This window comes from Furipterus horrens, unplaced genomic scaffold, assembly GCF_987537825.1.
Source record: "Furipterus horrens unplaced genomic scaffold, mFurHor1.1.pri manual_scaffold_9, whole genome shotgun sequence".
Classification (NCBI taxonomy): Eukaryota; Metazoa; Chordata; class Mammalia; order Chiroptera; family Furipteridae; genus Furipterus; species Furipterus horrens.
In genome coordinates this window covers 8,814,331-8,827,158 of record NW_028327179.1, presented here as the reverse complement: position 1 = coordinate 8,827,158, position 12,828 = coordinate 8,814,331, and the positions used below count along the sequence as shown (strand labels likewise).

General features: G+C 46.1%; 1 protein-coding gene across 2 annotated transcripts in view; it reads right to left on the bottom strand.

Annotated features, from left to right (window-relative positions):
- PDE1C (phosphodiesterase 1C) overlaps window positions 1–12,828 on the bottom strand; it is a 364,455-nt gene that overhangs the window by 54,682 nt on the left and 296,945 nt on the right. For both annotated transcript variants that reach the window (XM_090287041.1, XM_090287042.1), the window contains 3 exons: window positions 10,471–10,552; window positions 7,103–7,223; window positions 5,445–5,620 (listed from right to left, as the gene is read on the bottom strand). In XM_090287041.1, coding sequence (XP_090143167.1) covers window positions 5,445–5,620; window positions 7,103–7,223; window positions 10,471–10,552 — 379 coding nt within the window. The remainder of the gene's footprint in view (window positions 1–5,444; window positions 5,621–7,102; window positions 7,224–10,470; window positions 10,553–12,828) is intronic.

Here is a 12,828-nt window from a genome sequence, read left to right as displayed (position 1 = left end):
TGATAACCAAAGGACTCTCCCCTCAAATACACATAACCTGGGCTCTGCATACTATCCCTCTTCTCCCTGTTTCCTGTTTCTAAATATTGTACAACCCCTTCTTCTAGGTTCCAGCCCAGGTACCCTGCAAGTCCTGGCTACAAGATGCTTTCCCAAACACCCAAGCAGGATTAAGGACAAGCCAGAACAGCTTACGCATATCTCTATTAGCATACTTAATAGAATTAAAGTTTATTAGCTGTTCATGCATCTGTCCTTTTTAAAGGGCCAGTTTCCCCCTGGAAAAGAAACTGTCCCCTGCTCCCCCTGGTGATTAGTGGCAGGAGGTAACTGTAGTAAGCCAGGTAATTGCAAACAAATGACTTTGAAGTACCTCTTTAAATTGGGTGGTGTCAGGAACTGGGTTTCCCATGAATGAGTGTAATTGATGGGAAGCCAGAGCTTCCATGGGGGGGGGGGGGAATGGGGGGGGGGGCGCCGTGGCTGCCGGCGGAGCCTGCCGACAGGGAGGCTTTAAGGGTCGGAGGCATCTGAGCGGACTGTGAAAGTGGGGGCTGTAACAGGCTCCTTTTAAAACACGGAAGGGGCATTGGCTCCTGCACAGCTCAGGGTGCAACCTCTGTCCTGCAATGAAAGGGGCCCAACGGTGCCTTGAAAGCACCATAAACATAAACCCTTTGCCCCACCTAACAAAGAGCCGCCTGGAGAGGACTCTGGGGATAAGTGACAGTGGGTGGCCTTTGAATCACTCCAACTCCTGGTGAGGTCTCTTCTCTCCCACACAGGAAGCAGGCCCCCGATGTCCGAGGGACCGAGGCTGCCAGAACGTGCTCTGCCAGGCCCTCCTCCCTTCTCCCCTGTTGTGCAGAGACCGGGAGGTGAAAGTATGGGACATTGGCTTTGGGGACAAAACCAGCCTTGCCTGCAGTGAGGGTCTCTGGGGGCTTGTGGGTGCAGCGACAAGTGCAAGGCCTTGATGGAACTGCCATCCTTCATTTGAAAGAAACGCTATAGTGATGTCCCCTCCCCCCAACAGACTGTAAGCACTGATGACAAGAATGTCTCTTCTTGACTTCGGGCCAAGATGGAGGCCTAGAAAGACATGCTGCGTCTCCCTCCACAACTAAGAAGGAACACAAGCACCTCAAAACTAGAGACAATCAGAAGTTCCAGAAATCGAGCTGCACGGAAGTCCAGCAAACAAAGACATAAAGAAGAAATACTCATCCAGACAGGTAGGAGGGGCAGGGCCCAAGTGGAGAGGACGCAGTGTGGTTGTACAGAAACAGGGGAGTCCAAAAACAAACCCCAGAGTTTTCGGCTGGGAGATAGGCAGCAGGAAGCAGCTTTCAGGATGCCCTTGCATGCCTGGAGCTAGTGGCTGGATACATTGTTGCAAAGAGCCGCTTTACTTCCAAGACTCAGGAAGATGGGAGGGATCTTAGACTGTGGGCTGGTATGGAAGAAGCAGACAGAGCCTACGTAGGGTTCTGTGAATGGTCAGGACTGTTTGCAACACCCACTGCGTGAGAGGACACAGGGGGAGAGAGGAGGCAGGGAGGGAGAGAAGCAGCTGTGGACATTTTAGGCTGGCTCTGGCTCTAGGAGGCTCTCTCTCTCAGGCTCTCTCTGGCCCTCACGCCCTCACTTTCTGGCTCTTGTGGGCTCCCTCCATCTGGCTTGGAGCAGGGATCTCCAGGCTGCTTAAAGAAGAGGCTCTTGCCAGACTGCTTTGAGAAGGAGAGGAGATCCATGCGATTTGCAGGAAGAAGGCAGTTTGCAAGGAGGCTGAGAATCCAGGCGCTCCTGCATTGAGAGCTTGAGGGGCACCACAGCACAGAAAGGACCTCCCCAATCAGAACTGAGTGATTGGCAGCTACTGGTAAAGCTGAACTGTGCCTAGGAAGTAGGGAAACGGTGTTTCTGACTTTCCTAAGACTGGCCAGGTCTGGGAAGGGGAGGCAGGACTTTGTGTAAATAAACAATTCTTTTTCTTTTCACCAAACTCTGGTATTCAGAGTTATGATTCTGGTGGCGGGCAATCGGGCCCCTAACTAAACAGCCCGTGGGTTCTGTTTCAATCGGAGCAGCCCAGGGGTTCTGTTACATGGTGACAGTAGTGGTGGCGGCAGTGGTGGTGGCAGGCTAGTAGAAAGCGCTGTCACACGTTTTAAAAAGTGGGGAAGGACACCTGGGGAGCGTTCCCAGCTCCTGACCAGACTGTGCAGCTTACAGTCCCAGGACCAGGGAATATCAAGCCTCATTGCTTCTGACTGTGCAAACCAGTGGGCGTTGGCGCTGAGGAAGAAACTGCAAGTCTCTCAGCAGAGTCTGCTTGTTTAAAGGGCCCCCACAGTCCAAGAACATCCACAGACCCACCCACTCTGGGAACGATGAAAAGGACAACAGCTAGAGAGACGCCAGTCCCATACGAAAGTGGGAGAAGTGTCTGGAAAAAGGGCGAGGGCTGAGCAAACAGCATGGTTCCCTCTCAGATCCCTCCCCGCTACACAGCGCCACAATGTAGTGAAACAGGTCAGCCTGTACTGACGAATACCTAAGGCTCTGCCCCTTACAACATAACAGGTGCAACAGCTCTACCTAAGACACAGAGACAAACAGACACAGGAGCCTGTCAAGATGAGGAGACAGAGATTATGGCCCAAAAGAGGGAACAAATCAAGGTTCCAGTGGGAGAACTAAGCAACGAGGAGATAACCAACCTAACAGATGCAGAGTTCAAAACACTGGTGATAAAGATCCTCACAGGCTTGACAGATATGCTTAAGTACAGCAAAAGCATAAGGGAAGAAGTGAAGGCTATGCTAACTGAAATGAAGGAAAATCCACACAAAACCAATAGTGAAGGGAATGAAACTGGGGTTCAAATCAATAATTTGAAACATAAGGAAGAAAAAACAGTCAACCAGTACAGAATGAGGAAACAACAATTGAAAAAAATGAGGAGAGGCTTAGGAACCTCTGAGACAACTTCAAACGTGCCAACATCCAAATCATAGGGGTGCTAGAAGGAGAAGAGGAAGAGCAAGAAATTGAAAGCTTATGTGAAAAAATAATGAAGGAAAACTCCCCAAATTTGGTGAAGGAAATAGACATACAAGTCCAGGAAGCACAGAGAGTCCCAAACAAGCTAGACCCAAAGAGGACCACACCAAGACACATCATCATTAAAATGCCAAAGTTTCAATATAAAGAGAGAATCTTAAAAGCAGCAAGAGAAAAGCAGAGAGTTACCTACAAAGGGGTGCCTATAAGACTATCAACTGATTTCTCAGAGGAGACTTTGCAGGCAAGAAGAGACTGGCAAGAAGTATTCAATGTGATGAAAAGCAAGGACCTACAACCAAGATTACTCTATCCAGCAAAGCTATCATTCAGAATGGAAAGGCAGATAAAGTGCTTCCTAGATAAGGTAAAGCTAAAAGAGTTCATCATCACCAAGCCCTTAATATATGAAATGTTACAGGGACTTGTTTAAGAAAAAGAAGATCAAAACTATGAACACTAAAATGACAACAAACTCACAACTATCAACAACTAAATCTAAAAAATAAAAACAAAAATCCAGCTAAGCAAACCAGAATAGGAACAGAATCATAGGTATGGGGATCATTTGGAGGGTTATCAGCTGGGAGGGGAAGGGGAAGAAATGGGGAAAAGGTGCAGGGACTAAGAAGCATAACTGGTTGGTACAAAATAGACAAGGGGAAGTTAAGAATAATGTAGGAAAGGGTGAAGCCAAAGAACTTATATCCACGACCCTTGGACATGAACTAAGGGGGCTGGGATTGCTGGAGGGAAGGGGGGTACTGGGCAGAGGGGAGCAAAGGGGAAAAAACTGGGACTACTGTAACAACATAATTAATAAAATATGCTTAAAAAGAAAAAAGAATGTCTATTCCTCCTCTCCTTCACCCTTGGCACAGTAGGTGCACAGTAAGTGCACAGTAGGCACACAGTACGCGCTCTACAGATGTCAGCAAAAGATGACCACTGTTAAAGTCTCATCCTCTAAATCCATTGGGATCAGCCCCTTCACTGAGCACCAAGAGCCATCCATGTCCCAGGGATGTGCATCACAGCTTCATCCACCTTATCTCGGGACCGCATCCTTACCTGGACTACAGTGTGAGTATACAGTATTCTCTCACTTCTCATAGGTATTATGTTCTAGACCCCCCGCAATAGGTGAAAATCCGTGAAGTAGGAACCTTACAATTTTTTTAGTATTTACATATATTTTAAGGCTTTATAAACCCTTCCCGCACACTTATAAACGATTCCCACTCCCTTATTAACCTTTTCCACACTTTTATAAACACTACTTATGTTCTTAAACATATTCTACACTCTTAAACCTACGTAACTTTAACAACATACATATACAGTACCGCAAAATCCCGCAACATAGCGAAAAATCCATGATAAATAATTAAATATAATATTTTTTTAAATCCCACGATACAGTGAGGCCATGATAAGTGAACCGCGATATAGAGAGGGACTACTGTATAGTGTGTGCTGATCGTGTAGTACGTACATGCTCCCCAAACACAAACGTGTATTTAAACACATGTATTTCAGCTTTCAAGCAACACAGAAGTCAGTCATTTTTCTCTGGGTCATGCCGGGAGTCATGATTTTTCTGATCTGAATTTTGGCGATGCTTACTTCAACCAATAACTGTTTACATGCGAGTTACCTTCATCTCAGAAGATCACTCTGACTAATGAGAAGGAAAACTGTGAATACGAAAGGAAGATAAAAATGAATGTAAGAAAATTAACACTCCTTCTGTCCCGACACAGTGGCTGAGGCGGCTATCGGACAGGCTTTGCTTAAACAAAAGGAGGAATAAAGGTCTCATCGTTGTGCCGCATGACATGGAATAAGAATGACATGATGGTCTAGCAGAAAGCAAGAAAGAACAACACCCCTCCTCTGTGGAATCTTCAGGCCGAGAAGAGGTGCTTAAGTCATAGAGCACAAAGGTCATGCGTGGAGGTCTGCATCCTTCTAGCAGGCATCAGGTTTTAGATATACTGAAGGTCAAAGAGGGTAGATGCTTTTTCACAAACTGGCAGTTACACTGGCACGTAAAGTCCAGCATAAGGAATATAATAAAAAATATTGTAATAACGACATATGGTGCCAGGTGGGTACTAGACTTACCTGGGGGATCACTTTGTGCATTACATAATTGTCTAATTACTATGCTATATACCTGAAACTAATATAAAACAAGACTTACTGTCAACTGTAATTGAAAAATACAATTTAAAAAAGAGGTAAATGCTAACATTCAGCAATTTGAATCCCTGCCCTGAGATTCTGCTTCACTTCCAACACCCATAAATCAGGGCGTTGAGTGAGTGTTATGAGTGGGTGCTGAGTGGTTTGGACAGGTCTCCTGGACAGGTTACCTTTGGGCACCTTGGCCCGCCATCGCTCCCGATTGATGTGCACGACCTCCGTCCAAGTGGCTTTAAAGCTCTTCCAGTCAACGGCGATGACGGAGTTGTTGACGGGGGCACTTCCTTCAGAGCCGGCGCTCTTGACACCCGATCGCTTTGCATCTGCAGAACTGAGGCTGTTCAAACTGGAGGACAAAAGAAAAATCACACACACACAAGATTAAGTCTGGCGAGATGGATTGGGAGAGGAGGGTTAGTGTTTGAAAAATGCATGCCCCTGAGCAAGTCCAAATGAGGTGCAATTAACACTTATCAAGTTATAGCCCTGAAATTCCTGGGTCCCGAGGTTTGTACTTCTTATTTTCCATATGCAACAGGTGGGCAATTCTGTATTTTCATTAGGAAAAGAAAGTCAATACTTCAGCCTCCTGAGAATCACTACTCCCTATATTTTTCTGTTGATTGGTATCCTCTTCTTCAATACGACTAGAATACTCTACATGATTTTCTGTCCTCGATTTTCTACGATTAAAGTTGAAGGTGACAGCTTCAACTTGGTCCCACAGTTCATCCATCTACTTTGGCACCGGCTACCATTCCAAATGGCTACTCAGCCACTTAGTCCTCTCTCTCTCCAGCCCTGCCTCCCGCTGTACTTGGGTGCCTCTGACCCCAGGATCCCCAGGGCCAAGGTGAGGTGATTTCCTATGTTCCTGGGGGTGGGGGGGTGGAGAGGCAGAGACAGCTTGGAAACCAGTCATGCAGATCTTTTTTAAAAAATAGCAATAATACTTTACACTTTAACCACAGGCAACTTTGCAGATTTAGAAAGTGCCATCGTACTGGGTAACCTGAAAGAAAAGTATCATATGCTTCCAGGTGGCTAAAGCAGTGACTGGCCAGGACACGAAGCCACTGAATGGCACCGAAGGCTGACTAGATAAGCAGAGTACGTCTCAGCCCCGTGTTGGCAGAGCTGTGGGGCTGTGGGACTCCGGCAGGGCACCTCTGTCCTTCTTGTTAGCAGCCTTGACTGGGTCCATCCCCAGGGCCCACTGTCCTGACACTCCTCTTGCCTTCCCATCTCCCTGCTTACTCCTCGTCTCTCACCTTTCTTCTCTTTTTTCTTTTCATGCCATTTCTTTCCTTTCTCCTCTATGACAAAGTCTAAAACTACATGGACGGGGACGAGGGGGCAGTAGTTATACCACTAATGAAGACCGAGTGCTCTGCGCTGCACCTTGTTATAAGGGCTTTACAGAGATTGAATAACTCATTTAATCCTGTTTGCAACCTAGAAGTATTGCAATCCACATTTTCTCAGATGAGGAAACTGAGGCAATGGGCCTGGGGCTGCACAGCTACTAAGTGATGGGATCGGGATGCGTAAACCTACCAGGAGGAAGACAGCATGAGCGCAGGGAGAGATGCTACATTAGGTACCTGCCAATCATGATTTAGACCACAGTCACCCCCTTACAGACCAGTCTGGAGAGTAGAAACAGTAAAACCTCCACTCCTCCGAGACCAAGACGAGGCAGACATCTCTCTTGTGAGAAGGAGGGAGGGTAAACATCGCTATGAAATATACCCCTATCCCTTCCAAAAGAATTCTATCCTCGTGGATAGGCCAACCAGACCCCCAGCCTTCAAGCTTCTCCACTGACCTTGAACGCCTCTGTCCTGCCCCGCCAGCTTGGGAGGTTTCATCAATTAGTGGATTCACGATCTTTTCCGTCACGTCCGTGAGCACAGTGAAGGTGGGCTCAACAATAAAGTCAATGAAACCTGCCGAGAAAGGACATGCTCCAGAGAAACGACACATGAATGTGGGCCTTCCCATATTTCCCCATGGAAACTGACGAGTCTTACCTTTTAAAATTCATCTACACAGGAGTTCCAGATCAGATCAGGAGGGAGCAGGTTGGTCTTATTGATTTAATATAGTCCTTCATTTGAATAGCGTGACTCTGCTCCATTTCTCCTACAGAATTTTCCTATGACTTTTTTAGTAAATAGCTCAATCAAGCGCTTAAAAATAGGAATTCAACATCCACTGGGCAACAGATGTTCTGATAGGCACTACGAGTGACATAACCTGCCTGCCCTCGGTTTATAGGAGACATTCAATGAGCACCAACATGATCGCGAGAGTCCATATGGAAAGAACCAAAGGAGAAGCCCAATAAAGGTCCCTGGGAAGGTAAGGGAGGGAGAATATTTTCCCTCCTACTGAGAGGTTGTGATGTTTGAGCTGAGCCCTAAGGCTCAGGGAAGGGGCTGGAATAAACAAAGTGAAAAGGATGGAAAAAACTGCAGAACGTGTCTGAGGAATAGCTGGGACGTAAGAGATTCTTCTGCAGCAGGTCGGGAGAGCCTGGGAAGGCGGGCTGTCATCCGCTCAGCAGTATCTGGCTAAGGGGTTGGGACCTAGATGGGCAATAGAAGCCCCTTGAGATGTTTGGGCAGCATCATAATAAGATTTTTCGATTGTTCTTTGGGAAAATTAATCTGGCAAGATGAATGGAAAGGGAGAGTGCAGGAGGGCCTGAGGCTGGGAAATCATTTTGGGAGAAGCTGGAATCACTCAAAGGGACGGGACGGGAGGTGGGATCCGGTACCATGGGAAGTGGGAATGCGAGACTCAGGTACACACACAGCCGTGGGGGCTGGGCACTGCCCCCGGGTGGGATCTGCCAGAGACCTCCAACAGCAAAGCAGAGAGAACGTGAGTGATGGGGGAGGGCGAGTCTGGGAAGACGGTGGGCTCAGTTTGAGATCGGCTGACTTAGAAGGACGAGGAGCACATCTGGGTGGTCGGGACAAGCAGAGCTGGAAGAAACAAGAGCTGGAAACTGGGCGAGGGGTCCGATCTGGAACTGTACCTTTCAGAGATCGCCGTGCTGGGGAGATAGGTAACAGTGTGCTGCAGGGATTGTCTCAACGGCTCAGAAATAGCCCTGTGCTCTGTGGCACATCAGGAGAAAACATACGTTCTGGAACTCCCGGTGGCCATTCGTTACACAGCCATGGGAATCGTGGAAGGACATGAAATACTAATCAGAGGGGACAGAGTGTTTGGAAATGTACAAATGCTTATTTGGTTTGCACAATGGCTGAGGGGGAGATGATTCCGGCACTGGATGCCCAGCCAGGAAGAATGCTAACCGTCCTACAGTGTAACTGGCAAAACAAGAATTGTCTCAATCAAATACCCAGAGCATCCTGAGAGTCACATTTGAATTGCACTTAATTGCAGTATAATTTGAAGCTGACACTGAGTATTTGATGACACCATTTCACCGTTTTTTTTTTCCTTACAAATTAACCTCAACGTATCCAAACCAGAATGAATTCATCAGCTTTCCCTCCAGCCCTCATAAATGGTACCATGGTCCACCCACTTAACTCTATAATTTGCTGCCTTTCCCTTACCTTTGCATTCAGCTGAACCCTTCCTGCCATGTATGTCACCTCCCTCCTGGAGAGTCCCTGTACCCCCTGAGCTCCGACTCTCCTCACCTCTTCCTGGTAGCCCCACAGGAGGTCCCCAGCGGCGTTCCCTGGCTCTGATCTTACACAAAACCCTCCAACTAGTCCTCCACGCTACTGACAGAGAAATCTTTCTAAAACAAGGGTTGGCTGACTTTTTCTATAAAGGGCTAGGTAGTAAATATTTTAGGTGTTATAGGCCATATCTATGCCAACTCCTCTGCCACCGCCTACAAAAGAAGCCATCGATGTCACACAAATGAAGGAGCTTACCTGTGTTATAATAGAGCTTCATTTATAAGCCCAAGCAGTGGGCCGCACTTAGCCCACCGATTTATATCATTTTCAGCCTCACGTAAAATGCTTTAGGTATGCCCTCACTCCCACTGGGGAAGTATAAAGCACATGCCATTCTTTACGCAGTCTCTAATCCGGCCCTGATTTTTTTTTCTCCAAACATGTCCCTCACTTCATTCTACTCTCTACTCACTATTCCAACCACATGGAACTGTTTGTAGTCCCCTGGCCACACTAGACTGTTTTAAACTCCCCTGCTTAGCATGTGCTGATCCCTTGTCTGAAATGCCCTTGCAGCTGCCCCTAACTCACCTCTGACACATTTCTCCATTGGCCTAGCCACCGCCTATGTCTCTCTTAGGACGCAACTTAAACATTACTTGACAAGTCTTTCTGGGTCTCCTCATTCACACATTCTGTTTTGTACCCAATTACACAATGTAACACTCAAATAGACTTAGTTTCATCACATCTCACCTACCACGCAATATGGATTCCATGTCTTTGAGAGCAGGTACCATGTATAATTTGTCTTTGTTTTGGGAACATCTGTCATAGTGCCTAGCAGTGTCCTGTACCTTACAGGGACTCAATATATTATTATTTAAAAAAATGAAAAAGCACTCAAAACTAAAAAAATCAAATCCTTGTTGAATTTATTTTTTGGATGATTCCAAACTCCTCTAAGGTGACACTGGGACTCTGTCATATCTGAGGATTTTTATAATGCATATCTTATTATCGTTATTAGCAGTGCAAAATTTATCCTCACCAAAAAAATAGGAAGGGTACTGAAAAGATTTTAGGAAGGAAGGAAGGCAGGGAGGACATTTCAAAAGAGCCACTCCTTGATGTAGGGTCCTGCAGGAAATGGGGTTGCCCTGGAAACGGCAGGAGGCAGCATCCCCAAGATGTGCTATGGAGACTTCCAATACTGCATGGGAAATGGGCTTCCTGCCACTGATTCTTGTCATTGCCTTGGGAAGCTGAGGCCTCTTTTTATGTTGGCAGAAAATGGTGGAGATAGCAATGTCCCTGCCTAGTCTTCCCATGAACCACCCACATTCCAGGGGGAAGGAAGAGGAAAGCAGCTCCATCAACCCCCCACCACCCCAAGCCAAACCAGGAGCACAGCACAGCGGAACGGAGCCAGATTCCCCGCCAGAGGATTCCTGGGAGCCTCCGGCCTTCCATGTAGATGCCCTCTCTGGTTTCTCCTTCTATCCAAAGCCTAGCATACACGTACCTACTTGCGACTGAGCAACCATTGTGGACTTCCGGTCACACAGAGGAGAAAAAGGCAGCCCCAGCTCTGCTTCTCTGTCACCCTAGAAAAACAGGGGGCCACAGTCAATTACGAACAGTAGGCTGAACCACCCAGACTTTATTTAACAACTTCAGCTGCCACAGAGGCCAGTGGCCTTTATTTTAATTATTACAATTACAGTTCGTAATAAGTCCTTATGGAGCCTGCTTCTCGGCACAAAAGACATCAAGAGGCTGAAGCCCTCGGGGATTCTGTCCTTCCAATCAAATGCAAAGGCACATGCTGTGCCTCTTCCCCCAAGGAAGAGAAGAAAAGCAATGTGTCCCCTGGCTTAGAGCCAACACACAGTCAGAATCACTGGGTGCTTCCCAGTTGTCTTGCGTTGACACCTGTGGCCTTTCTGGAGCCAGTGACCGCCTCCCAGCTATGGGTAGTGTTCAAGACACAGACTCGAACTGCATGATTTAATTTCTGCTCCTTGTGCTACCTAAAACCAGACAGCATGGGGTACATGCTCCCGGGCTCTTAACCGCAGGGCTCAGACCACAGTGAAAAGCGGGCCAAAGAAGCAGAGTGGTAAATAATTGCTTGTACTGAGCCAGTTAGACAATAATAAAATGTGATTCGCAATCTCACCAAAAAGCATCCCTATAATAAGCAAGTGCTGCGGAAAGTCTACACAGTGGTGAGGATGGTTTTTAAAAACCTGAACCAAAACACCAATTCAAAAGAACCTATGCACTCCAATGTTCATAGCAGCACTATTTACAATAGCCAAGTGCTGGAAACAACCTAAATGCCCATCTGTAGATGAGTGGATCAAAAAACTGTGGTACATTTACACAATGGAGTTCTATGTAGCAGAAAGAAAGAAGGAACTTTTACCATTTGCAACAACATGGATGGAACTAGAGAGAATTATGCTTAGCGAAATAAGCCAGGCAACGAAAGAAAAATACGTTATGCTGTCACCTATTACAGGAAACTAATGAACAACACAAACAAATGAGCAAAATTGAACCAGAGGTATGTAAACAAGGAGTAGACTAACAGTAACAAGGGGGGAGGGGGGAGGGAGAAAAGGGGGTAAGAAGGGGAAGTGTAAAATCAAAGAACATGTATAAATGACCCACAGACATGGGCAACTGAGTGGGGACTGAATGTGGGGGAAGGGAGGGGCAGGATACAGGGAAGCAAGAGGGGAAAAAAAAAAAAAAAGTGAGACAACTGTAATGGAAAAACAAACAAAAAAATTTTTTTTAGTGGGGGAAAATGAAAATATGAAGAATGGAAATGCCAGTTCAGTGAATATTAGGACAAAGATTTTCCTTCACGTTGTATATTTTTCTCCCTATTTGATCTCTCCAGAGTTTGGCATTCTAAACAAGTAAGTAATGACTTAAGTTTCTTTGCATAGACCTAATAAGACCAGTTGTTAATAGAGGTTCCTTTTTCTGAACAAGCCTTTGACTGGAATGTCAAGCCTAAAGGAGACATGCTTGGGCTCATGTTGTTACCAAAAAGCCCTAAGGAACTGGGAATGACTTTCAAAGGTAATAAAAGCCCGCGAAATAAAAGGCCTGCTGCCATGGTTGGTTGTGCGGTCCACAGCAATCTCTCCAGGGAAGGAACGAAGGTTGTTTTCCTGAAAGATGGCTAGAAGGGACCTTAAGGCACAATGGAAAACCAGAAAGACTTGGAAAGGACAGGTGTGTACAGGCAAGGATGAATGCCAGGTATGTGGCCCAGCTTCTGTGCACTGAAGAGCAGACTGAGGGCCACCCTAAATGTTCCTTGGGTAAGTTCCAGCAAAACAGAACTAAAGATCATAAGTGATCATTTGCTGCTCTTGTTATGCTTATGCAAATGAACAGGATAAATTAAAAATGGACTTAATGTAGTCCCTTTAAAGACAAGGAGAGTAATCTTAGGGAGAAAAATCAGTATTCAAGGAAAATCACAATGATCAGTGGCAGACTGTAAAGTAGGGCAGCTAACCGTCTTAAAAGTTTCTTCTCATTTAAAAAATGGTTTCACTTGAAAATTAAACCATATCTGTGATATCACCAAAGAGATTCAAGTTGCAGGCAAGTAGAATGTCAAGTGCCTTGCAACTGTATGTCTTCCCAATAAGACAGTCTTACAGATTTAGAGACTTTTTTGTTGGTTATGTTACATAAATTAACATGTGTTTTCTGTTTTCAAAGGGCATAAGCCTATGACCGCATTACCTGAGTGATTGTCTGTACGCATAAGCCTCACTTAATCCTCTCTGCAGCGCTGCCTCCGGAGACTCAACAGTTTGGCTGAACTAAATGGCTGAGTTGGTGAAGAATG